Source organism: Coturnix japonica, chromosome 3 (assembly GCF_054131305.1).
Source record: "Coturnix japonica strain WE chromosome 3, WE-NBRP24, whole genome shotgun sequence".
Taxonomy (NCBI): domain Eukaryota; kingdom Metazoa; phylum Chordata; class Aves; order Galliformes; family Phasianidae; genus Coturnix; species Coturnix japonica.
In genome coordinates, this window is record NC_140665.1 from 103,328,955 (window position 1) to 103,356,194 (window position 27,240).

Sequence of the window (27,240 nt, forward strand, 5' to 3'; positions counted from 1 at the left end):
GCTAGAAGTATGGGCAAATTATGGGTTAAAGAAGCACTTTCTGCACTACTTTTCCTGATACTGCTAAATACATCATCTGTACCTGCAAAGCAGAACAGAAGAAATCTACAGGTGCATGGGAGAGGGTCTGGAAGAGGTCAAAAAACAAACAAACCAAAAAGCCCACAGCACATCAAATCACTCCAAGCCTACAAGTCACAGCTCGGGCTTGAAGGCAGGCTGAAGGAGTAGTTTTGCTTAGAAAAGTAAAAAAAACGGAGGAAATTTGTTATGTTTTCTAATACATAATGACCCATTTATTAAAAAAGAAAAAAAACAGCACAATAGAGAACAAGGGAATTTGTTCCCTTAACATTTTCCTTAACATTTTCCCCCACCAAACAATTAAGCATTGACACCGGCACAGAATGTTTGAGGTTGGAAGGAACCTCTGGGTCCATTTGGTCCCAGTGCCCAGCACCACGGCCAGGGGATGCAGGACATCCCCATTGAGGACCCTCAGCTCCCTGCTCCCTGTGCCAGGGCAGCCCCTGGACTCCACTCTATGTCCCCTCCCAGCAGAGCTGCCCCAGGTCCCCCATGTCCCCCCCAGGACTCTCCCCAGCATGCCCATATCTCCAGTACTGGGAACATTGGCTCAGACTGAACAGTGTAAGTGCTGAATCTGCACTCTGAATGTTTTCGAGTCATAAAAGCATCAGTTAGAGATAACCCAGATAAGACTGAAAACAGGAGGACATGTCATACCCTCGATATTCGAGAGTGGTGTTCATATGTTTCATTGCATATGATTAACATATTCATTATAAACTTTTTTACATTCATGAAGCTATTTGCAGAGAAAAACATCCATTATTTCATTAAAAATATAAAATATCACTTTAGGATATTGGACCTCCATTAGTTACTTCCATCAATGGCTCTATAAGCAGGAGCATGCTGCATCTTGTAAATCTGCCATATGTGGAGAGCGCTGAAAATTGTCCTTGGATCACAAAAATACATTTGTCTGAATATTAAAAGCAATAAAAGGAAGACCTCTCTCAGAGATGAGCATATGAAGAAATTTTACTGCCACCGTTTGAACTACAGATGTTGTTTTCCCCATAGCATTAATAACCGTCGCATTAGCGTTATTGGGAAATGAAACGTGGCCATAACTGAACCAGCCTAACTAAGCCAGATCGAGTAGGAGAATTAAAGAATTGTGGCAACAACCACAACACCTTCAGCATTTCATCCTCCCACCCGAGCTGGAAGAAATCCAGGCACCTCCACACAAGTATTCTCCTTATGTGCCTGATGGAGGTTACTGATGTGAAGGACACATGAGCTGACTGGGGTGTAAAGCTAGTGCATTCTTAGAAGTGCTCAAGCTCTTACCTTTACAAACATGAAAATCTCATAATCTTCCTCAAAGTTGTTGTTTTCTCCTACGTTACTGCCATGTGGGAACTTGAGGGAGGTTGGGGAGGTGGGATTGCTCTGGCTCCGACGCAACTGAAAACCGGGAGGACAAAAGGCGCTGCTCTCAAATGTCATGGGTTTGTCTTCCTGAGCTGGGCTCATCTGATCCACGTCCTGGTACGGGTGCTCATCGGCAGCACTGTGCTCAGAGGAAGAACTGCTCTCCCCATCAGGCCCGTGCTGAGAAGCCATGGAACTTCTGCGGCTGCCTTCATTGCTCTCTTGGCTAAGATCCATCATCTCTGGCATAGTAGGGGTAGAAGATGGAGAAGCTGGATCTTCTGGGACATGATCATAATGATGATTCCCTTTGTCTTCCTCAGCGTCTGGCATCTCATAGATAACGGAGCTGTTAACGTTTTGATTAATGTAGGTAGCAGCCCGATCTTCCATGACCACTGGCTGGCGAGTTTACCTTCCTTCTGGCACCTTAAAAGTCTGCAGCTGAAGCGAGATGTTGACAGATATCTGCTCCTTAGGAGGAAGCAAGGTCTGTGCTACACTTATTGAGTGTGCTGCTACACATGACAGATCTCCAATAATCATTTACTAAGAGCTTTAAATCAACAACTACGTTTCCACTGAAGCAACAGATAAGGTTGTCTCACTTTAACTCCTTTTTCAATCTGGCTGCTGGCAACTCTGTCTTAGGGATTATCACCACCTTTTGTTCTTCCTGGCCAAGAACAGTGGAGAAGAAGATGAAGCACCTAACCATATTGGAAAGCTGTGATAAAAAGATATGTATTCTTTCAGTTGTGTAAAGAGATAGAAAGGCAGGCCTTACTCATTTGCTCTACTTCTCAATACACAGAAGGGTAGAGTTAAAGAGAAGGGAAAGCAGTCGCAGCAATACGAGCAGGCTGTGACATTTCAGTGGTTAATTACAGCATTATCAATCAACCATGAGGGATCACGATAAAAAAATACCAATTAAAAAATAAAAAAGCATAAAATACTGTGTCCAAAAGAAAAAAAAAGCATCTTCCTTGAGCATCAAACTTTAATATTGCATTAGTTATAATTGCTTTTATGTTATGAATCTCCACATTCGTATGACATAGACCCAAGCTTCCAAAGTTGGGTTCATTCCACTTGAATGGAAGCAGGGAGAGGGGGATATTCTCCTGATCCAACACAGTGAGTTTGGGGCTCACTGAAAATCCTTGTGATTCCCAAAGAGCTGCAGGTTGGATTGCTAAAGGAACAGAGAGTGGTCTTAGGTGCTTAAGAGGAAAGATCGTGGTTTCAGTCATCTCCAAATGGAACAACTGGGGAACGCATCGTGCTTCATGCCATCGAGCAGCTGCTGCTGCATGCCTGCAATTTATGGCTGCAGTTTATTGCCATTACTTTGACATTGAACTTTTTAGATCACTAATAAAGTTAACTATCAAAAGCAATATAATAACTGAGCTGGTTCAACTGAGATTCACCCTCTGAGGCTCTCAGATAACCTGGAAAGTGCCTAAATCACTCTCAGATTGATGTTTAATACTGTAACTGTGAGGAAATGCACTACAGCAAAGTTTCAGTTCCCTACTGAAGCCACCAGGAAGACACAGATATCAGACATTATGGAGATCTTTCAGCTCACACCTGCACAAGTCATAGAATCATAGAATTACCCAGGCTGGAAAAGACCCTGAAGATCATCAAGTCCAACCACAAGTCCTAAACAAGAGATTGTGAAACACGTGCTGGGAAACGCAGATCGCAAACTTCCAGTAGCTTTTACAACCATCCACCTCAATGACTGCTATCACAGCACTGAGAGCACCAGTGGAAATGGCAGATGTAACCTTCCTACACTGATATGCTTGTAGTTGCCTTTATAGCCAGAAAGTGCTGCTTCAGCTAAAGCAAAGGTTAAATTCCAGTTGCACTGAAGGAATCTTGCTATTAAGAGAAAACAAACTGAGCAGCGTGAGGGACAGAACCGTGTTACAAAACTCTGTCTAAATGTTGCCTAATTGAGGATTGTATGGGATTCCCTCCATGCAAAGCTCGCAGCAAGAAGCTGGAGCCCTGAGAACCGTGCTCTGGACAAATCCCCTTCCCTTATCCAAAAGAGAAGGGCCTGCTGACAGTGGGGTGAGTGAAACTGTGCAGCAGAAGGAATCACAGCATCACAGAATGGCCTGGGTTAGCAAAGGCCCACAGTGCTCACCCAGTTCCTGCTGTGTGCAGGGTCACCAACCAGCAGCCCAGGCTGCCCAGAGCCACATCCAGCCTGGCCTTGAATGCCTGCAGGGATGGGGCACCCACAGCCTCCTTGGGCAGCCTGGAAGAGAAGGAAGAGCAACACAGAGCACAGAACTGCAGACAGGAGCCCTGTGGGAGCTCCTGTGTAACGGGGAGGGAGCTAAAAATATGTAACTCCTGCTTTCAAGAAAGCACTTATATTTCTTCACTTTTCATAGCAATACACCTTCATTTCTGCATCGGGGCAAGCGCAGCCTTGGTAAGCACCTCGCACTGCCTTGAAGCACAGGGCACGCAGGGCTGGGTGCTCTGGGATGAGCAGACTTCCCTTCCTTGTCACCCTGCTGGCAAGTCACCAAGGAGGAAAGGGATAAGGGCACTCACACGCTGCCTTGGGAGCCAAGCGAAGAGCAAAGTCCGGCCGTACAGCAATGCATCAGGTTACATTTAACCCACACAGGCACTGGCGGGGTGCAGCAGCACCTGCTGGATGGTGCATAATATCACGGGTACAATGCATCACAGAGCGCAGTGCAGGTGTTATGGAACACGAGGACACTGGAGGCTGGTTTAATTTGTACCATGAGTGAGCTGGGCTCCCTTTACCCCACGTCCCGCTACTCCTGGCCATTGAGGACAGTGCTTTGACAAACAGGCCCTTTACGAGCCCAGGACACAGGCCATGGCCAGGCCTGCCCCGTGGGCTCAGGAGGAGGCCTGTCCATGGTGTGCAGACATAAAGCCCTTCATGTGGTCTCTGTGTTCCTGCTGTTCGCTCCCCAGCCCCATGGTGACATTACAACCCCTCACACACATCACCTTCCCTTCACAACGGCCCCAAGGAAAACACCCCCCCCCCCCCCATCCGCACCGCCCCGCCCGCTCCAACCCAAACCAATCGCAGCCTCCTCCCGCAGCACGGCCCGCCCACCGGCTGTGACCGCGGGCGTTGGAGGCGGTTGGGGTCGGGAGGTGAGCGGGGGAAGCGGGTATGGCGGCATGGAGCTGCCATAGGGAGCGATGGGACACGGCTCTGACAGCGGGGTGGGGGCTGTGGGCGTTCTGTGGGGCTGTGGGCGCGGTGTGGGGCGCTGCCGTCCTGCCCTGAGGCCGCCCGCTGTGAGGGAGGGAAGCGGGGCGGCAGCTGAGCTGTTGGTCACGTTGAGCCCGGCCTGAAGGTCGGCTCCTGCGGTTACAGCTCCTGCTGCCGGCTGGGGAACGTGCTGTGGGCTGTCGTGGTTGTTTAGCTGTGTGAGGAAGCTGTGTGTAACGTACAGCTCGTTGTGCTGCTCGCAGCACAGCCCTGCTGAGTTATGGCTCATGTCTTTGAATTCCTCAGGTGCATCGCATTAATTGCTGGAAGCGCTTTCGAACACTAAGGATGAAGCTGCTGATGGTGCTGTTTGTGTCCACCATCGCCAGCTGCTGCGCTGGCTCCATCAGCTCAGCCCCCAGGCTGCTCCTGGTGTCCTTCGATGGCTTCAGGGCTGATTACTTGGAAACTTACAACCTCCCTCACCTCCAGGAGCTCATTGAGGACGGTGTGCTGGTAAAGCAAGTCACAAACGCTTTCATCACCAAGACTTTCCCAAACCATTACAGCATCGTGACGGGTTTATACGAGGAAAGCCACGGCATCGTGGCTAACGACATGTATGATCCGGATGCCAAGAAGAAGTTCTCGCAGTTCAATGACTCGGATCCCTTCTGGTGGAATGAAGCAGTCCCGATCTGGGTGACAAACCAACAGCAGAAGAATGGGACGAGTGCTGCTGCCATGTGGCCCGGCACTGACGTGAGGATTAACAACAGCACCCCTCGGTTCTTCATGAAGTACAACTTCTCGGTGACGTTTGAGGAGAGGGTGGAGAACATCATCAGGTGGATGAACAGCTCTGACCCTGTCGTCAACTTTGCTACGCTGTATTGGGAAGAACCAGATGCGAGCGGGCACAAGTACGGACCCAATGATACTGTGAACATGCGCCGAGTGTTGGAGCAAGTGGATCAGCACGTTGGGTTCCTTACTAGTAAACTGAAGGCATCGGGTCTGTGGGACGCTATTAATGTCATCATAACCAGCGATCACGGCATGGCCCAGTGCTCTCCAAAGCAGCTGATCGTCCTGGACAACTGTATTGGTCGTGGTAACTATACTCTAATTGACAGGAGTCCAGTTGCTGCAGTGCTGCCAAAGAACGGTATGTGGTGGTTTGTGTTTAAGTCTTTCTTGTCTTGCTGCTGTGTGTACTTTGTTTTGGCATCAGTGGGCTGAGGGATTTAATGTGAATTGCCGTGGCTGATGAAGGTGGTCGTGGGGCAGGTTATGGAGAACAGAGCTCAGCACTTAATGTGCCTGTTCCCTTGTTGCTCCTGTATTCTCTCCAGTTGAGGTTCACAAGGAACATGAAACAAGCCCTCAGCGTTATTCAGAATGAAAAATGCTGCTGTCTGGCGAGAAGTCTAAAACCAGCCTGGGCTGCTGTACAGCTTTCATTGTTGTGAATGAAGTTTTAGCCTGTATCTCAAGGTAGGCAGCAACAGGGCTGACTCACGATGCTGCTGGTCTCAGCTTCAAGTGCAGCCGGGCTGAAGCAACTAGAGCAAACAAACCCATTTATAGATAACAGAAGGTTTTGTGCTCACTGCTTTGGATCAAATATTGGCTAGGATCTCAGGTTTAATGGCAGATCACTGCAGTCAAACAGACCTCATTTCCAGTTGTTTCACATGCTTTTTTTTCCTTGCAGATAAAAAATATGTGTACAACTTACTGAAGCAGTGCGATGATCGTCACATGAAGGTCTATCTCAAAGAAGAAATCCCAGACAGGTTCCACTATCGCCACAATAAGAGGATCCAGCCCATAATTCTGATTGCAGACGAAGGCTGGACAATTGTACAGAGCGAGGGCCTCTCAAAGCGTAAGTTGGACGTCCCTGTTAGGGCTCATGGTGACTTACACTGGTGGGGGGTTTTGGTTTGACCCCAGCAACTCATGGGCTGCTCCTGGCTTAGCAGGTGGAGTCTGTGCTCCTGTAGGAACATCTGACAGCATTTCACAGTGTTCTCAGCTGGAACATGGGGGGTTCCAAAAACAAAGGAAGAGAGGGGTTAGGTTGGATATCAGGAAGAGCTTCTGTACAGAAAGGGCTGTTCAGCACTGGGATGGGCTGCCCAGGGAGGTGGTTGAGTCCCCATCCCTGATGTGTTTAACAGCCCTTTGGATGTGGTGCTCAGGGCCGGGATTGAGCGGAGGGCTGTTAGTTAGGGTAGGATGGTTGGGTTGGGGTTGGACTCGAGGATCTTGAAGGTCTTTGCCAACCTGAGCAATTCTATGATTCATTCTGTTGGCTGGAACACTTGGCCACACTCAAAAGCCTGAGACACACGTGTAGGTTTCCCTTGTACCTCCCTTGTATTTCAGCATTACACCATTAATAAGTGGGTGACTGTGCTGTCTGCTTCCATCACCTGCTGCCTGTGCCCGTTGTTTGCACAAAGGTTCTGCTTGTGACAGAGGCATGTTTGTATTTCACTTCCCCCCAACATCTGCCACTCGTCTGCCAATTGACATTGAAGGTGTTGAAGTGTTTTCCAATAGAGCTCTCGTCTGTTTTCGTGCTGGGATTCAATTTCACATATCTAAAAATAGCTGATAAATATAGAGAGAGAAATAACAGCGCTGCATCAGCGCTCACTGCATTGAACTGAGTCACTTTGCAGAGCGGGGATTTGTTCTGGTTTGCCTTCACCTGAACTACCTGATCCGATAAGCAGGATCAGATAATATGCTTGAACTGAAAGCCGTCAAGGGGAAGGTGGCTGGCTTTCAGGAAGTGCCTGCTTCGCAAAGGGGAGGTGTCCTTCCAAATGGAAGAAATGTAAACTTACGTGAGATTGTGGAGTGGTAACACCCTGTTCAGCTTTGGCAGGAACAGGAGGGGTGGGAAACAAAGGTTGGTTGGGGTGGGGGAAGGAATGTGGCTGAAGGCTGGTATGGGAACATCAGTGTGTGATCCAGGTGCTGCCCATAGAGTCATAGAATGTCCTGTGTCACAAAGGCCCACAGTGCTCATCCATCCCAACCCCCTGCTGTGTGCAGGGTCACCAACCAGCAGCCCAGGCTGCCCAGAGCCACATCCAGCCTGGCCTTGAATGCCTGCAGGGATGGGGCATCCACAGCCTCCTTGGGCAACCTGTGCCAGTGCGTCACCACCCTCTGGGGGAAAAACTTCCTCCCAGTGTCTGCCTCAGCCCTTGGTTAACGTTCCTTCTGCAGTGGGGGATGAAGAGGGAGGGCAATACTTTACATGCAGACAGAAGCTGCGATGTCACCTCTTGAATTTGCGTTTCTCCAGTAGGTGACCATGGTTATGACAACACTCTGCCCAGCATGCATCCATTCCTGGCTGCTCACGGTCCTGCCTTTCGTCGTGGTTTCCAGCAGAGCACGATAAACAACGTTGACATTTACCCACTGATGTGCCACATCCTGGGACTGACACCGCGGCCACACAACGGCACCCTGAGCCACACCAAGTGCCTGCTGGCTGACCAGTGGTGCATACACCTCCCTGAGGCCATCGGGATAGTGATCGGGGGGCTGCTGGTATTAACTACCTTCACCTGCATTGTAACAGTCATCACAAAGAGCAGAGTGGCTCCTCCACGTCCATTTTCCCGGCTTCAGTTACAGTCTGATGATGACGACCCTCTCATTGGATAACATGTGCTGAGCTGAGCCTGGCTTGTGAAAGTGATTTCAGCAAGCACGTGTGATCTTGCACTGCAGGGCATTCTTAGATGCACTTTAACAGTACCTGTGTAAAATACTGTACAGCCCAAACCTGCTGACTTTGTGTGTGAGTGTGTTACCTGATCTGTTGTCCTGGGAAAAGACGTCCAGAAATCCCTGACGGGTCATTTTCTGCTTAAGAAAATAAAGATGTTTAATTTTTCACTCGAGTCGTTGAATGTTTTTAACATTCAATTCCAGGGTTAATGCTTCTGAACGCTGTGAAAGGTGCTCCCAGCTGCAGGCTGCTGGATGTGCGTCTGCTGCCCTGCCACCAGCTGCTGCTGATCACCAAGCACAGACTGCAGGCTTTTGTTTTAAAGTGCAAATGTAGAGGGAAAGGTGAAACTTAGGAGATGGGATGAGCTTTGTCTGCAGTGTCCGACTGGTTGGTTCAAAGCTGTGCTGACAATCAGGGGTTTCCTCCTTTTTAACTGTCAGGTCCAGCAAGTTGCCACACACTAAAACAAGTTTGATTTCGAAAGCCCTTGTGGTATCTCTTATAGTGAGAGAAGAATGGGGGGTTAAACTGTTGATACAAACCTGTGCTCACCGAGTCCTTTTCCTGTGTTTGACAGCTTGAAGGCGCAGTGCACTGCAATGAGAGCTGCAGTTGATGGCAGCGTGCAACGCGGGTCCTTATCCAAGAGCTACAACTGGCTGCATGTCTATTAGCTGCAGGCTGCTCAGCACATGGACCTGGCAGAGCTGAAGTTACTTGTATACGGCAAGAGATGAGGCTGGCATGGAGCTGGCAGGTGTGGTGACACTGGGCTGTACTGTCCTCTGTGTTGTTCCTCCTGAGATGCTAAACTGGATGTGCACAGCACACACCTACAGCACACACCTACAGCACACACCTACAGCACACACCTACAGCACACACCTCACTCTGTTCCTTTCCTCCCCAGGCTGCTTCAGTCCTACCGGGTGACCGCTGTGTCCATCTGACCTCCAAGGCACTGACTGTAACTGTGCTGTACAAGGATGGAAGCGGTGCCAGCCCCACTCAGCAGCTGTGGGTGCAGGTGAGGAAATGAGGCCTTGGCCCGTTGCTCCAGGTCACACCTTTGGGAGGGAATTGCTCCAGCTCCTTGTAAACCCTTATTTCCTCCTCTCTCTATCACTGGGATTGACCTGCTGTACAGGGAAAGTTCTACTAAGTACTGAACAAGGAGCAAAGTATTTTAATTGTGTTACTGCTTGTTTTATTTCCCATTCCAAACAAAGCACAGCACATAAGAGCATTAAGCTCTGTTCCTTCTAGAGCAGGTCCTTGCTGCTGTGCAGCCATGGAAATGGTGAGCGTCCCCTTCCTCACATCCTTCCTGATTAGCCAAAGCTGGCTTCAACTGTTCCTATTAGAATAAATCTCAAGGCCCTGGGGTGAAGAATGGAACTGTTTGGGTGTTTTTTTCCTCCAAATCACTGAGAATGCACCAGAACTTTAGGGCAAGTAATTGTACAGTGACTATAATGATACCTCCCAGCTCAGCAGGAACACAACAGTCACCCCAAGTTCAAGCCCAAGTAAACCCTGAGTGAACCTGACTATTTATGATCCAGGAAGCAGCTGCATGTTCCTCCTCATTTCAATCTCACTTTCCATCTTCAGATAGTTTATCTCACTAACTCAGTGGGTGGCTCACTGCTGTTCTCCATTTATCATCACAGCACAGAGTCCGTGTAACAACAGGCTGGAAAGCCAGCGAGCAGAAAGGAGCCAGAACACAGCTGGGAGCAGGAAACAAGTTAGGAACCTGTACGTTTGTGTGTGCTTCTTCCTCTCTAACAAGGAAGCAGGGGCACAGCACGGAAATATAACAGCTCTCTGAAGGCCTGGAAAACCCGAATCGGCGCTTCCTAAGACCCCGGCTTGGGCCCCCCCCGGAGCAGCCAACTTTAGCTGCTTTAGCTGCTTCCCACCCGTCCCTTATCAGAACCTTCCCCATGTCCCGTGCGCTGCTCCCCACCACGCGGCACAAACGGACACATCGCTGCCGTATTTATTTCTTTTTTAAACTAAGCTCTGATTTATACAAGTGTAAAAGTGGTTCGTCGGCCCATCGCATGTCCACGCTCCTATAAAACAGGACTCCATAGGATATCATCTCCATAGTATGTACAGTGTGATGGCAAAGACACCGCGCCCCGGCGCTGCGCTCTGCCCGCCCCGCAGCTCTTATCGCCTGGCCCCAGCAGATGGCAGCGCACATCGCACAGTCGGGCTGCACCGCAGAGCAGCTCCTACAGGTTCCCTTCTTGTTCATAACGCTGCCCGACAGACTGATCCCCGATGAGCAGGTGGAAGCGGGGCAGATGCCCAGCACGCTTAGAACAGCCTGGAACTGCATTGCTCCTTCGAGGCGTTAATGAGCAGAACTGTTCCAGCCCCTCCTGGGTGAGCACCCGGAGCTGTCGGTGCCCGGCGCTGCTCTTACACTGACCCGCTGACGATGCCGACGTGCCTCGGTTCCAGCAGGGACGGAACTGTTCTCTTCAGAGCCGGGTTCGATGCTGTTCTGGCTCCAGGAGATGCAACAGCCCCATGTTGAAGCTGCTGCTAATGGTGCTGCACAGAGCTGAGGCTGCTCACAGCAGAGCCCAGGGAGCAGGGAGGGAACACAGTGAGCACAGCTGAGCTACAGTGAGCAAAGGGCGTCCTGTCCCATCTGACACCATGGAAGGAGTTTGGAGGAGGGTGGGAGCTCATCGTGCCCTCCTGCACTGAGCAGCCAGTGATAATTATTGATCTCCAGCTCTAACTGAATAACCCCAGCAGTGCCTCCAAGCAGCTCCTCTGGGCCAGCTTTGCTCTGCCATGGGGCTGTTAATGTCCTGGTGTCGTTCAGGCTCTGCTGTGTTCAATGCGCTTCTATGAGTGTCACACACAGCGATGGCCACGGAGCACTGACAGTCACTGACAGTCACCGCGTAGGATCCGGACTGTGATAAGCACTAAAGGGGAACATGGAGGAGCTGCGGCGGTCAGGGATGAGCGGGGTGAGGATGGTCGGTTCGTGGCTCTGAAGGCTCCGTCCCCATCCACACGATGCTGGCAGCACGGCGCTCCTCGGGCTGGAAGTGCTGCAGACCCCATAGCAGGGGCTGAGCCAGGGCTGAGCCGGCCTTGCTGCGGGCTCTGTGCTAACACAGGGCAGCTTCACTGCACAGCCTGAACTGCCTTCTCCGATCCTGGAATGAGCTCCCAACATCTACACGCTTGTTTTAACCCATGGATGATGTTAAAGCACGGGATCCCATTGCGCCGTTTGAGTTGTTCCCGGGGTGCAGCTGCAGCTCATCAGCACAAACCTTGGCTGCACCTTGCAGTGATGCTTGGTTTCCTGCAGCACTCAGCCCAGTGCAATTACTGCTGTGCACAAACTAAGCGCATGCTGAAGTATATGTGAAATCTGAGCTCAAATGTCTGGAAAGTATCTCCTCAGCATGGCAGAGGTGTCAAACAGCCATCGTGGAGGGTGCAGCAGACAGGGAGCACAGCACTGTGAGCCACGGGGACACACAGAGCCGCTTCTGTAATGCAGGATACGCTGCAGGGGGAGACATGCGGGACAGTGACAAAAGGGGACTGGGCTGCATGCAGTGTCAGGTCAGGTGTGTGTCGTGGTCCTGTTCTCTTTGGCCTAAACAAAATGAAGTCGGAAAAAAACCCATCGGAAGAACAGCAACGAACAGCAACAGACGCCTCCTCACCTCACTGACCCCGGCTGCAGGCGGCTCCAGGACGGCCTGAAAGCACAGGGAAAGAAAGGGGAGCCCAAAGAACCAGGGCTTGGGGATGTCAGCAGTGAGACTGAGGGCGGCTCAGCACAGCGCAGGGAAAGCATGAAGGGCATGGCCAGTGTTCTGGGCTCTGCATCCCATTGCTGCCATCAGCCCAGTCACCACCACAAAGGATCCCTCCGGTGCTGTTTCATCATGCAAACTACAGCTGTGCAGAACCTGGGCCTCAAACCCTCCCTGCTTCAGCCTTGCTCTGTCCTTCCCGCAGATCTATTAGTTGCTGTGTGATATGGTCACATATTACAAAGACCTTTTTTCTTTCCTAGCCCTTTTGTTACATAGGCTTGATTACTGCACAGCGATTTCAATGAGCTTCTTGTCCTCGTACTCACAAGGCAACGTCTGCCTTTGAAAATCAAAAGAAGAAGAAAAAGAAAAGAAAAAGAAAGCAAACCAAAAACCCCAAGAGCTGCGCTGCAGGAGAGAAGGGCTGCTGCCGCCAGGAGGCTCAGTTAGATACAGGGGGTGGGAGCCCAGGGCGCCGAGTTTGAATGATTTTTGGCTTTGGAGAATTCTTTGGGTCCTCGTCTTCTTCCATGTCACTGTCACAGACGTGCACCACCACGCTGGGGGTGGACTCTGTTCCTGCATGTAGCTCGTATTTCTCTCCTGGAAACAGAGAAGAATAGTTAGATGGGAGGAAAGCAGAATGAGTAGCAGTGCTGGCACTTCTGGGCTGACACATTATGGGAGGGCAACATGCACGTGCTGCTCCTACTGACTGTGAGAGCTCTGTGTGAGCAGACTGCACAGCATCACTGCGGGGATCTGACCCAGGCACTGCCTGAAGGGCACCACAAAGGCTGGCAACAGTAAGAACAGTGCAGCAGGAAGGAGCCTGGAGGGAAGCAGTCAAGGGTGGGCAGTGATAGGACAAGGGGGAATGGTTTGAAACTGAGACAGGGGAGGTTCAGGTTGGATCTGGGGAGGAAGTTTTTCCCCCAGAGGGTGGTGACGCACTGGCACAGGTTGCCCAAGGAGGCTGTGGATGCCCCATCCCTGCAGGCATTCAAGGCCAGGCTGGATGTGGCTCTGGGCAGCCTGGGCTGCTGGTTGGTGACCCTGCACACAGCAGGGGGTTGGAGCTGGATGAGCACTGTGGGCCTTTGTGACACAGGCCGTTCTGTGATTCTGTGATTCTATAACGGTGTTTTGAACCAGCACAAGTGGCCAACAGCACTAGAGAGAAATGCATGGAGAAGAGAAGGAACACAGAAGTTAATGGTTGAAAAGAGTGTCTGGAACTGAACCCCATCACTGGGCTGGAGCTGTCAGTACGTGAACCTGCTGGGTGGGGGTTTTTCTTTCAGGTCCATCCAGCTCTGAAGGTGCCAGTTGCAGACAGAAACAGCAACACCTGGCCCTGTGTATGTATCTGTATGGGGATCTCCAGGCATCAAAAATAAAGCACCACGTATCAGGTCCAGATGGCCTTAGAAATTCAGTGCTGGTTATGTGGGGCTCTAACAAATTCTGTCTCCAGAGATAAGATACACTCAATAAATGCTGCCCAGCAGGCAAAATGCTTGAACAGTCCATTAGAGCTATCTACATTGTTACTCCAAACCTCCAGCGGGTGAGGAAGATGGAAATGTCTTAGGAAGAAACGGACTCAGTGAGGTTACCTACACAAGTTCACAAGCAAACAAAGCTAAGTTAGGATCGGACATTGAGCTTTCAGCCCTGCATTCACTCAGCAGCCATGACAAGTGTTGGATTGTACATAACACGTAAGAAGGAACTGGTTGTTACATTACAAGGAATTAATTTAAGGCTATAAAGAAGTCCCAGCTGTGACACTTCTGACAGGATGAACTGGTCTTTTCCAAGGGACAGACACCCATTAGCAACACTAAAGACCAGCAGCCATTCCAGGTAATGCACTGTTATAACGTTACAGTGGACTATATGTCATCTCCGAGACCCACAAGCTGTCTTTCCATTCAGACAGGATTTGCAATGACCACATGTGTATACCTCACAGCTTGGATCACCTTCCTAGCACTGCTCTAAAGCGGTGGGACAGCATCTCTGGAGGTTTCAAGACAAGGGGAGATGTGGCATCTGACAGAGAGAGCTGCCCCATCCCTGGAGCTGTTCAAGGCCAGGTTGGATGGGGCCCTGGGCAGCCTGGGCTGGTATCAATGTGGAGGTTGGTGGCCCTGCCTGTGGTGGGGGGTTGGAGCTTCGTGATCCTTGGGGTCCCTTCCAACACAACCATGCTGTGATTCTGTGATTCTATGATCTTAGTGGTCTTTTCCAACCTTCATGATTCTGTGATTCCAAAGCCGCTGCACATCACATGCCAAATACTCCAAGAGGAAGCTGAGGTCCCGCTATCACTAGCTGACCTGTACCTACGTGCAGTGGCTCAATACCTGCCTACCTAAATGCAGCAGGAACTGGCTGTGCGAGGTGTCGGACATTAGAAGTGAGATGACATTCCCTACCTCAACGCACCCACAGTTTGCTCACAGTCTTAGTATGGACTTGTGTTTATTCCCAGCTTAGTGGCAGAGCGGTTCATGTTGGGAAGGTGCTGTGGGCTGGGCCTGCAGTAGCGCACACAGTTCTGGACTGTCACCACATGCTGTTTGTGCTGAGAAGTTCTCGGTCCAAATCAGACTTGGCTGGTTTGGGACTGGAGGACAGGCTGCATTTCTGCCTACAAACCAGAAGGCAGCTCCTGAATAATAGCTACAAGCCTGACATCTTGCTGTGAGAAATATTGCACTGCTGTGAGACCATTAATGTTGACATTTAACTGCTCTATTTTTGGCTGCCTTTCCTCTGAATCCAAATTGAGCAAAGCATTACAGGTCTCGCTGATAGGCTAAAATACAGAAAGAGAAATGGCGCGGTTGTGTTGCGCTGAGAAATTATAAGGTTTTTCTTTGCCTGTTTTCCCTGCGGGCTCCAGCTAATTTCTCAGCTATGGGCTGACGTCAATGCTGCCAACCTGCACTGAAGGCCACATTGGTCACTGTCAGCTCCCAGCAGCTCTGCAGGGCTGTGCACACACACAGGGCCCTTCCTGCACCACCGCCACCAAGTACAGCGGATTCACTGCCCTCTTACAAGGTAATCGGCCCAGTTCAAATCCCCCCCAGAAGGGCTCTGTGCACTGAAAAAGAACAGCGGAGATAAGGACAGACAGGAGGAAGAATATTCAGCTGCCTCTGGCACAAGTCACTGCAACAGCAATTAATGTCACTTTGCAAATCAAAACGTGATGCGCTCATCAATTGGGTTTGAAGGCACACGGCATAAATGAGGGGCACACTCAGATCTGTGCTCACAGCTATTCATGCCTGCAGAACTGCGGCTCAGAATGCAAAAACCTTTGTGTGGTTGAGCTGGGAACAGGACAGGAGCAAACAGGGACTCGTATGGAGCTGCCCCTTGTTGTAAATCTAAGTGCCGGCTGCAGAAAAGCACTGAGGTAATGAACACCAGACACAGATAGATATGGCCGGGTCATCCCTTCCCTCCTGTTGGCTGTGATTATTTCTTTAGCACCACGTCCAGCATTAACAACTTACCTAAATCCACAGCAGTTCCGTTGGCAGAATCACTGCAGTCAACTCAGGATTATGAGACTGGGGCCATCCCTGCTACGGGCAGCAAGATGGGTAGAACAAGAGTGACCTTGCACTGATGATGCATCTCTCATCTAATGAGGCTCTTTTGTCCAGCAAAAGGAACGTTCATATACTTAATTAATAATGAAGAAAAGGCAACGGTGTCGTGCAGCTAAATCATCCCTGATTCTGCCACGCAGGCAGAGGTTAATGGGCTCAGCGCTGTGCTCTCCACGTTCAATGTCATTAGCATCAATAACATACCATGCGCAGCCCTCCCGTCCATGTGCTGTACAAGCATGTGGGGTGGGCAGCACAGAAGTGGTGCCCTGTGCCATGTGAGCCCTCCCCAGGGAGGAGGAGCTGCTCTGTGGGAGTGTGACTGAGGGCACACAGCAGCCTATCCCTCCGCTTTCTGCATGGTCAGTGCAGCAGCTCCCATGTACACAGCCACTGGCAAGGGCACTGAAGGGCAGCAGGAGCCACAGAACAGAGCGCAGGGGAAGGACAGAGCTGGGAAATGCTCTGTACCACCCATCTGCCTCCACCTGCTCTGAATCCCAGCTGGAAGCTATAGGAAGTGTTCAGTATTTCCTGTGAATGGCTGAGAAGAAACACGAGTCTGGAAACAGCTGGGGTGGGTGCTGTGCAGGTCCACAGCTGGTACGGGCTCGTCTGTAAGGGCTAATGGGGATGGTGCCTGGCCTGCACTGCCTTTCAGATGGGGACTGAGACTTTGAAGATGAGTGCTAACAGAAGGCAAAGTGATACGAGGCAGCACAGGGAGCAGCTCGGTACATCAGGCTGCAGGAGGCAAGGAGAGGCTGGGGGGCACCTGCTCCGTGCTGTGCTGCAAACAGCCAGGAAGGGCAGTTTGTGGGAAGGGAACAGATCTGATTTGAGGAGGAAGGCACAGAACAGAGATACAAAGACTGAGCGGTAGGGAGAAACTGACAGCACAGGCTGCGGAGAATTTGGGGTAGCAGGTTTGATGGAAGCCAAACAGCAGCAGTGGGGAAAGGAAGAGAGAAACTGCATGTTGGGAGTGGGCTGACTGACTTCTTAGCTATTCCTATCGCTCTGGAGAGAATATCCTGCAGCGTGTACCTGCAGGTGGTTTGAGGCCACGCTGTGGCTGCAGCCATTATGGCAGTGCTGGGAAAGGAGATGATATGCAGGTATGGAAGGGGTAGGGCTGCATGGGTTGGGGTCACAGTGCTGTGTCTTACCTTCCCAGCAAGGTAAGCAAACATGACTCACCCTGCTTGGAGGACACATAAAAATCACAGCATGGTTGGGTTGGAAGGGACTTCAAGGATCACGAAGCTCCAACCCCCCACCACAGGCAGGGCCACCAACCTCCACATTGATACCAGCCCAGGCTGCCCAGGGCCCCATCCAACCTGGCCTTGAACAGCTCCAGGGATGGACGGGGCATCCACAGCCTCTCTGGGCAGCTGTTCCAGCACCTCACCACTCTCACAGTAAAGAACTTCCCCCTGACATCCAACCTCAATCTGCCCTCCTTCAACTCCAATCCATTGCCCCTTGTCCTGCTGTTATCTCCCCTTTCAAACAGTTGACTCCCCTCCTGTCTGTAGGCTCCTTCAGGTCCTGGCAGGCTGCACTGAGGTCACCCCGCAGCCTTCTCTTCTCCATGCTGAACAAGCCCAGCTCCCTCAGCCTGTCTTTGTCGTGGAGGTGCTGCAGCCCTCTGAGCATCTTTGTGTTCTCCTCTGGACCCTCTCCAACAGCTCCCTGTCCTTCTTGTATCAGGGCTCCACACCTGGACACAGTTCTGCAGATGGGGCCTCACAAGGGCAGAGCAGACAGGGACAATCCCCTCCCTGTCCCTGCTGGCCACCCCTCTGCTGATGGAGCCCAGGATCCCATTGGCTTTCTGAGCTGTATAGCACACTCCTAAAAGCTGTTCATTACTTACATGCTTAATTGAGTTTTCCTGGTCCTCAGGTATTAATTTTTACCAAATCATAGAACCACAGAATGGCCTGGGTAGCAAAGGCCCACAGTGCTCATCCAGTTCCAACCCCCTGTTGTGTGCAGGGTCTCCAACCAGCAGTCCAGGCTGCCCAGAAATCAGTGTGTTTAAAGCAGTGCATTCAATGCAATATTCCTCACAAGTTAGAGACCCTGAATTCTGGCTCTGGCTTACAAGTCCTTTCTGACAGCTCAGACACAGTTATACTTCTCATTGTGCTGCTGGAATGACAGCTAAGTGTAACTGCTGTGAGCAGAGCAGCCCTACCTGCCGTACAGCAGCGTGCTCGAGTGATGGGATCCCGAGCAAAGCTTTGCTGGTATTTGTTTTTCAATGAAATCCTAAACATAGTGAACACACAACTGAGAACTGCAGCGCTATTTTCGAGCCGCCACTGCAGTCAGCTCAAACTGATCTCTGCCTCTAGTGCTAAAAATAGGAAGGAGGGAGCACACAGTGACTCCTGCTGCTCCCTGCAGGCTCCCTCAGTACGGCTGGCTCTGACCTTCACGCAGAGGGTGGGACAATGAGGGATATTTCACATCCCGCTGCTCTAGAACAGGGATTGATTTATCACCCAGATAGCGAGGGAATTCGTTTACATGCTTCTATTTATAACACTGCTGCATCAAAGGGAAAACAAAGGAGTTCTTGTTTTCCTTCTGTTCAGCAGTTTAGCAGCAAAGCATCAATTCTGAGAGTAATCATCTGCCACGTAGGACTAAGAGTCAGACCTGACAGCCCATGGGTCGGCCTTCCAGCCTAAGGGAAATAACATGCATTGATCTCCTATCTGCCTGGGAGAGATCCCACGGCAGAACAAAGCCAGGTGGTCCTGCAGACCCAGCTTAAATCACTGAAGTATTTTGCATCCTGGAAAGCACTACTGAGCAAGTGTGACTTAATGCAAATGCTCTCCAGGTTCACAGACAAGAGTCAGTCCAATCCCTACACAAACCATCCGTCGTCTCATTGGAACATAACAACAAGCACAAGAATAAATTGTGTAAGCAAGCTCCAATCTGCTATTCAAACAACACGATATGCAAAGAACCAGTTGGCTCGAGTTAACTCCAAAGCTGTAATGCAGCTTGCAGGCTTTACCCAATTGCCTCTCGTTATTCACAATGCTGCTGTTCCTCTTTTGCTTTTCCCAACAGATTTTCACACAAGGACCACAGGCTTACCTGGTCCTAGCTTAGAAACTGCATAGAGGAGGTCGTAGTTGATGACAGGTGTTGCGTCGTCTATGGGCTGCCACCCTACAGGTGGGGAGGCTGGAGGCGAGATGAGAAACTGTTTTGCAGGCTGTGGTGGAGCCAAATGAAGCTTGTCTCCATCTGTCTCAGAGGTCTGAATCTTGAAAGCATAACAAACACACTGTTTAGTTGAGGATGGGGAAATGAAACGATTACTCAGATCTTACACTTCCAATCCCAAGTGCCACCCAGGCGGGGTCTCAGCAGACGAGGCCTGCAGATGGATCTGCTCTCACCCTTACAGATGGTTCCCCTGCAGTAGACACGCTGTGGGGGGCTGTTATGTGAGCAGAGCTGCACTGTTTGTGCCTCCTGTATGTGTCCTCTGAGGATAAGTGCAAAGCTTTTTCTGTTTTCACAGCTGCTGAGTGCAGAGACTCGTGAAGCTAAATAGATATTGTTGAGCTCTGCTGGTTACAGGTCCTAACTAAAAGCAGATATAGATCAGAAACCACCGATTCCTGCAGCAAGGCCTCGTCAGTAACTTCAGAAACTTTCCTGACGATGTAGTAATGAAGATGGAGTGGTAAAGGAATCTATCCCGTTCCTTCATCATTTGCAAATCATGATGCTCACTTTATTTCCACCTTCAATTATCTACTTTGATTCTTGTTTGTTTGTTGGGGGGCTTGTTATTAAAGCAGCTTTGGCATAAACTAACTGTGCCACAGCTACAGCCACACCTGAGGACTTCATGAGCAACTCAGAGCAATGCTCTGGATTGCCATGAAAGCAAACTGAAGATGCTACACGTGAATGGATTTCATGTCACTCCATGTTCCCCAGTACTTCCATTTCTGGAAGTGCTTATTCATCCTGGCTCAGCCCCATACAAACACACTGTGCTGCTTCCACTTACTCATCCCCTGGATGCACTAACAAGCTCTGAGATCACCCGCACTGGAGAACATAGCGCAGATACCAAGATGGCTTCGCAGGAGATCAGTTTAGACATGGGGTGTAATCAGACCGCAGGATTTTGTTTGTCTTGGGTTATCTCCAGTTTCCTGTTAAGCTCTCGATGGCTCAGTTGGAGTGAAATAACTCCAGCCTTCCTACCAGCAGGTTCTGAAGTCTTTCAGAAATGAATTCTGTGCCACCTGATCTGGGAGATCAGGGCATTTAAAAGGGGACTGAGGTGGATTTTCAACACCCAAATCCGACTGTAAGATCTTCTGACCTCACCTGACCTGCTGTGAACACAGGGACTTTTACAGCTGCAGTTTCCCACCTTGCTAAGAAGGTTCTGCTACAGCCCAGGCTCAGCTTAGCACTTATCCTGCCTCATTTGTAGAGGCTGAGGAATTCATCTGCCTCTTAGTTGTGCTTAAGATCTTCACAAAAGACCCCCAGACCTCTCAAGGACTGAGCTGGCAGCTCCAACCACACGCCATTACTCCCAGGCACTGCTCAGTATCCCACACATCACAGTGTATTTCTTAGAATACATTCAGAGGAGATTCTCAGCTGACGATTCTCAACCTACATCACCCTCCTGGGTCCCAGCTGGGACATCTGGGCTCCTCTCCCCTGGCCAAGAACGGGACCTTCACCTCCCACTTCCATGAGGTGGATACAGTCGTGTCCCCAGGTCAGGACACTGCTCTGCTCCCTCCCTTCTCCCTTTCACTTGAAATTAAGGAGGCTTTTATTTTGTTGCATTGGGTTGTTTTGTTTCACACATTTACTCAGTCAAACTGTCTCCTCCTTTCTTCTGCCTAACTGTGGCTCAAGGTTCTGCTCTTCAGACCTGCTTCCTTCATGACCCATTACCACTTCTTTCTTATGGCTAGAGTTACCCACAGCACACACCAAATGTGTGTTCTGAGCCATGGCACTGTGTGCTCAATGAGCAGCCTGCATCCCGAGCGGTCCCTTCAGTTACCTGCAGACCAACAGGGCAGGCACAGCTCATGCAACACAACCATGTCTGGGCAAGAGAGAAACATCTCTTCTTTTGAGTCAGCTTTATTGCACAGTGTTTCTATAAAGGCCACACACTAAGACAGAAGTAAAAGCAGACTTCATTACCTGCGCAAAATACAACTTTAACTTCTTTCCTCTGAACTGTGTTTCGTGCAGCTCTATTCTGGCACGAGCAGCTGATTTGGGACTACTGAAATTTATCCGCACGCGTCTGAAGCTCTTAAACAGCTGGAATGTCACACAGTCGTCGTAGGCACGGAACAGGCCTTCAAATTTGTCCTGTAATGAAAAGGAAATAATGGTGAGGATGAAGTTTCTGCTGGTGTTCAGTCGTGAACTGGAACTCGGTGACAGCCGTTTAGGCAGTAGGTGCAGCAGAGCTGCTCAATGAGGCTGCAGAAGAAGCAGTTATAGAAAGCACGGGTCTGAAAGTGACAAAACCTGGAAAATCCTGGGGGATGGAGTCCTCCAATGGAGAGCCCACCACAATTAAACCTCTCGTGAATGCTGAGCAAAACTGTGATAGCAAAGCAAGTGCCCAAACAAAGCCACAGCGGGCATCCAACTGAAGTGCCAGGCAGTGCGATCTCATCGGGACAAAGGCAGGCATTGAGCTGAATGGCAGCAGGGTCAGCAGACCAAGTCAGTAACAGAGCGCTACTTCCAAATCTGCACTGCCGGCATTGCGTGTCATAGAATCACAGCATCACAGAATGGCTGGGTTGGAATGGAACCCAAGGATCACAAAGCCCCAACCCCCCCCCACAGGCAGGGCCACCAACCTCCACATTGATACCAGCCCAGGCTGCCCAGGGCCCCATCCAACCTGGCCTTGAACAGCTCCAGGGATGGACGGGGCATCCACAGCCTCTCTGGGTGTATTATGTTCTTCTGGATGTTCTGCCATTCAAATACTTACAGCACATACACACCTATTGCTCCAGAGTCACTGTAGCAGCAGGAAAAATAATTAGACAACTGAAAATAGTGACCTGCTGTAAGGACCAGCCAGGCTTAAAAACATTTATCTGCAGAATGGTGTGTTCAAAAGCACCTGACACAATATGAAGATCTTAGCATTGTACAGGGAGGTCTGAGATGCAGCAGATGGATAGAAGTAGAAATGAGCAGAAATACTGTTCTCATCCGTTGATCTTCCAAGCAGGACCAAGAGCCCCAAATGTCTTAGGAAGATGTACATGGGACTGTGAAGCTGTACCGGGGACACTGACAGAGCAATGGGAGCGCCGGGGTCAGCAGGGTGTGCTGGCTGAGGAGTTAACCAGGAGAGCAGATCACAGCGAGGAGCACGAAGCTGATGCGCATGTAGCAGATCTCTGCTCGCTCACTGCCAGCTCTGTGGTCTTCTTCCCCACAGCTGATATTCCATCTCTGGCACCCCTTCAAAAGAACATCCCCGTGCTCTATTAAGCTTTCATGACTGTCATTTCATTCTGCCTGACCTCACTCACCTCTTCCTCTCACCACGGGGGATACTTGGGAGGAAACAAAGCGCTCGGTGGTTTGGCTGCGGGTGAATAAAGGCACATGGCAACGCCACAGACAGCAGGAAGCTGACAGGTTTGCACAGGCAGGTCCTTTCCTATCGCCTACCATTCAAACTGCCACCATTTCACACCTTGGTTTGACACAGGTTGTTTTGCAGCCTCTGCTGGGTGAAGGGACCCAGGGGCACAGGGGACCAGTTTGTGCAGAAGCCTGCACAGCTCTATGGTGTGGTGGGGTTGGGGGGCTTGAAGGTCCCCTCCAATACAAGCCATCCTATGATTCTGGGGTCTCAAATGTGGGCCCAAGAGCAGTGTGCAGAGCCCATGTTCTGGACACAACATTCTGAGGAACACTGAAATCTGTTCTCATTAGGGCACCGCAATGGACAGATGGGAGTACCTCCAAATAAAGCTGATTAAGCACCAGACGCCAAGCGTAATGCTGGGGGAACATTAAAGCACTGTGCCCTTTATTCTGCTTGCTTTTCAGTTCAATACCGTTGCAGCTTTAGACATCTCATTTTGATTAACAGGCCCAAAAATACTGGGGGGGGAGGGGTGTTGGGAAGGAGGGAGCCAAGCCCTCTATTTGCTATTAGCACAAAGCACCCTGTCCACAGTGCAGGCACATCTCCTACACCCACTGAAACTGCACAGCACACTGAAAAGATTCGTCCATCTGAGGGTTTTGCACATTTTCAGCTGATAACAATAATGACCTCAGCAGAGGTCGTTAATCATCAGTGGCAGCTAATGGGCCTCAGCTGCATCTTGAGCCATCCCAGCTCCTCCCAGCTGGATATTAATTCCCAGGAAATGTCTTATGCCTTAATTGCTATGGCCTGTGACTTCTAATATCTGCTCAGGGTACTTATTTGGATGAAAGTCTTTCAGAGCCATCCTGATCTATAAGAGACTGTATCACATGTGCTTTAAAGACTTAAGCAAATTCTCTCCCTTTCAAGTTTGATGGATAAATAATTCAACACTCACAGTCATCTCCATTCAAGGCTCTTACAGTGCTCTTAGGACCCAGGGTTGTTAAAAGGCTTTTAAGAAGTCTCTGAACTTGCAGTTCCCTTTCAAAACATCCTAAAATAACAACACAAGGGCATCCGAGTGGAAGCAGTGCGACTGCTGCTCCCGGAGTAGGAACTGCTTGACATAAAGCCATTACACCTCATTCACATTACAGCTTTTGTTGCCTGTGTCCCTGAAGGATTAAGCCAAACGGGAATAGGTTCAGATAAAGGCTACTAAGATAAAAGAGCAACCTACTGAATAAGAAATTAAAAGGCTTGGCTTATTTAGCAAAGTAGATCTCGAGAGGAGACCTGACCGTCATCAGCAATTTACCTGAATGGCACAGAGGGCAAAGGAGTGCTGAAATGAAAGGCTGTGTGGGCATAAAGCAGGCAGAAAGGTTGCAAACATCAGGCTAATGGCTCAGAAATAGCCTTCCAATTACAGCAGCAGCAGCAAAAGATATTTCTAGGACTGAATCTGGTTAGTTTGCGTTAGGGGCTGTGACAAAGCACTGACACAACCAGCACCGTAAAGCATGGCTACCCAAATTAACAAGTGAATGAGTTCCTTCCAGCTCCCAACCAGCTGATTTATTTCCAAACATTCCTTTCATGCACAGCTCGGCTGGATTGTGCTCATCCAGGACAAAAGCCAAGGCCCAATTCAAATCAATGGAAGGCTTTCCACAGGCATCAGCGCCTTGGATTGGAGCCCTACAACTCAGCGCACAAATGGCGTGTTATTGTTCAGCGTGTTTGCACTCATTGTCAGCGCTGTTACACATCTGATTTAGGAGATGGCTGTGACTGAAAACTTCAGCCTGATCCTTGTTCCTCCAGTTCTGTAGGCAAACAAGACAAACGTTTCTCAATGATTTCCATTCTTCATGTTCGTTACATAAAAGAGAATCATAGAATCACGGATTCATCCAGCCTGGCCTTGAATGCCTGCAGGGATCTCATCACCTGAGACCAAGGAAGATGGAGGCCAGCTGGGATAGTCACTGCAGGATGGCCATGGTGGGGAGCCTGTGGCAGGAGCTAAAGGTGGGTGATCTCTGCTTGGGATACAAAGAATAAGATGCTGCAGAAACAGGTTGTGTCTAAGGGAATCTGAAGTGGTGATGGGATGGAAACGACGGGCATTAAAGTAGGCAGCAGTGCTGGTGCAAAACGAAGCCGACAGTTAAAAGATTCAGGCTCACATTCAGAAGGTTATGCAGCATTAGGTCTGTAAGATGTGCAAATGCCAATGGCCTGGAGGTATTCAAAACAGGCCGATGACATTCACAAAAAGGGAGGAAGGAAAGATTAGGGGACAGCAATACACCTTTATTTTCCAAAGGGCATAAAAAGGAGCACGTTTATCAAAATTGGGCTCAACAGAACCACCAAGAACTCAGTTCACCACAGGAGCTTCTAACAGTTATTTCACGAGCCACAGAAGGCGGGGAAGCAGTTCAATGTAACGCAAGTGAAGGGTGAAAACATTAAATGGCAAGAGCTGCTGCAAGCAGCCGCTGTGAGCAGCAGCCTCAGCAACCGTCGTGCTTTCTGGTTCACCTTGCCAGCATGGTCTCATCCCTTATTCCCAGGGCCCCATCCCAACAAACAGACACAAGTCTCCTACCCTGTTCATACAGCCTGTAGCTCTGTGCTTGCCCTTTTCCATAGGGCTGGAGGTCAGGTGGATGGTGAGTCAAAGATGAAGCAAAGCAGTACAGATGGAGTGAAGCCAAAAGGGCCAAGGCTGCACTTTTGGAGGGGCATGTTAGAAACAAAGCAAACAAACAAAACAACCACCAAAGCAATAAATCTGCTCTGGTTAAATCAGGACTGAGTCATTTGTACTGCTGCAATTCGACTAATGTTGCAGAGGTTCTCAATACCTTTAGGCCTTGCTACAGGATAAGAAAGAATACATGTTTTCTATTCCAATGAGTGACCTCATTGCTGTGCTCTTTGCAGTGAACCATCCCTGCCCACAACACACACCAGCCACAAAACGTGTTGCAGGAAGCCCTGATCTCTGCATGCCCTAACACACGTGTTGCTGTGTTACATGAGTGCTGCTTTGGAGGCCCCCATGCAGCACTGGTACATCCTGCAGGCTGCATTCAGGGTTCCCTCATTGCATGTCAGAAGCATTCTAATGCCAAAAGGACTAGATAAAAGGTTTGCAGAATCATAGGGGTAGGAAAGGACCTCCTGGGATCACCCATCCAACCCCCAGCTAACACAGGTTCCCTACAGCAGGCTTTCTGCTTGCACAATGCCCTGGAAAAGGTCCAAATCAACCAAACCAAACACATCCACTGTCCACTTCCAGCTCATCGGCACAGCGAGAGGGACAGCGATAATATCTGCCCACAGCTTAGCAGAAGCAGCAGCCCCGTTTCAGAAGTGGCTGATACATGTCAGAGGCGCAGGATTTTGCTCCGTTGCCTTTTCTGCTTTTAACCAACTCACATCCCTGTTTACCTCAAAGTGACGCACGTTGGTCCCGCTCAGCTCCACTGGTCTGGAAACCAAAGGCGCCTTCAGGATGAAATAAATTGTTCCCGTGGCGATGCCAAGGGGGTGATTCAATCTACTCTGGAGACTTCTCAATTCAATTTCACACCTAATGATTGAGCTCAAAGAAAAATCCACGCTCTGTGTTTCTGTTTTCATCGGACGCTGCTGTCTCACTGCAATGCCTATGACTGCTTTTGGAACGCTCCACATTTGAAGCACTCCGGTTCCAAATGCCACATTGGCTTCCCAAAATAATGGAAGCACTCTTTCAAACCATCTGGCCGTGTGCCCACGACGTAAATAGAGCGGTTAGTTTTGCCCCCGTTCTAGGAAGAGCTCTGTAGAGATGCTGCTCTGTTCTCTGCTCGCTGTGCTGGATGCGGCATTGCTCTGTCTTCATTTATATATGCACGTATTTGGCAGGGAGGAAGAACAAAAGGAAGCGCAGGTTTGTGAAGGACTGAAAGCAATTCTTGCATTTCCACAAAGCAGCTTTGTGTTTTGGTTCGAGAATGGTAAAAACAATGACAGCAATCCAGCAGTAAGCAAGGGTTCCAGCAGGCTGCCCTGCAATGAGCACTTGGTGTTTGGTGCTTTTGTTTCCTTGATACTTTTTCTTAATTGTTTTATTCACCATCCCTGATGTGTTTAACAGCCCTTTGGATGTGGTGCTCAGGGCCGTGATTGAGCAGAGGGCTGTTAGTTAGGGTAGGGTGGTTGGGTTGGGGTTGGACTTGATCTTGAAGGTCGTTTCCAACCCAAGCCATTCTATGATTCTATGATTTAAGAATTCAATCAATAAATGAGGAAATAAGGCATACGGTGAACTCCAAGGAGATGTTCTGCCTTGGATTTAAGAACGTATCCAGTAAGATACCGGCTATCAATTCTGTCTTATTGCTGGAGACATTTAAACCCAACAACTAATTGGCAGCACAACAAATTGCTGTGCATATATCAACCTGCATCATAATTTTTAGAGTACCTATTACCTTAATGGAGCAAACAAAAGTGTGGAAGAAAAACGACCTCTATTAGAATCATAGAATTGCTCAGGTTGGAAAAGACCTCAAAGATCATCGAGTCCATCCCCAACCCAACCATCCTACCCTAACTAACAGCCCTCTGCTCAATCACGGCCCTGAGCA

General features: G+C 49.8%; 3 protein-coding genes across 8 annotated transcripts in view; 1 reads left to right on the forward strand and 2 right to left on the reverse strand.

Annotated features, from left to right (window-relative positions):
* CLIC5 (CLIC family member 5) overlaps nt 1–2,441 on the reverse strand; it is a 61,331-nt gene extending 58,890 nt beyond the window's left edge. The window contains exon 1 of the mRNA XM_015859912.3: nt 1,384–2,441. Within this exon, the coding sequence (XP_015715398.2) occupies nt 1,384–1,860 (477 nt within the window). The 5' untranslated portion in view covers nt 1,861–2,441. The remainder of the gene's footprint in view (nt 1–1,383) is intronic.
* A 2,167-nt stretch (nt 2,442–4,608) lies between these two features.
* LOC107312463 (bis(5'-adenosyl)-triphosphatase ENPP4-like) lies at nt 4,609–8,638 on the forward strand. 2 transcript variants are annotated; one of them, XM_015859922.2, is made up of 4 exons: nt 4,609–4,644; nt 5,012–5,873; nt 6,423–6,596; nt 8,034–8,638. In XM_015859922.2, the coding sequence occupies exons 2-4, from the start codon at nt 5,054–5,056 to the stop codon at nt 8,399–8,401; spliced, it is 1,362 nt and encodes a 453-aa protein (XP_015715408.2). In that variant the 5' UTR covers nt 4,609–4,644; nt 5,012–5,053; the 3' UTR covers nt 8,402–8,638. The 2 variants fall into 2 exon arrangements, with proteins under 2 accessions (XP_015715408.2, XP_085398440.1); XM_085542314.1 differs by having other exon boundaries at nt 4,640–4,716.
* A 1,822-nt stretch (nt 8,639–10,460) lies between these two features.
* Nucleotides 10,461–27,240, reverse strand: part of RCAN2 (regulator of calcineurin 2) — a 52,197-nt gene continuing 35,417 nt past the window's right edge. For all 5 annotated transcript variants that reach the window (XM_015859923.3, XM_085542316.1, XM_085542315.1 and 2 more), the window contains 3 exons: nt 21,148–21,321; nt 19,045–19,216; nt 10,461–12,886 (listed from right to left, as the gene is read on the reverse strand). In XM_015859923.3, the coding sequence (XP_015715409.1) occupies nt 12,726–12,886; nt 19,045–19,216; nt 21,148–21,321 (507 nt within the window). In that variant the 3' untranslated portion in view covers nt 10,461–12,725. The remainder of the gene's footprint in view (nt 12,887–19,044; nt 19,217–21,147; nt 21,322–27,240) is intronic.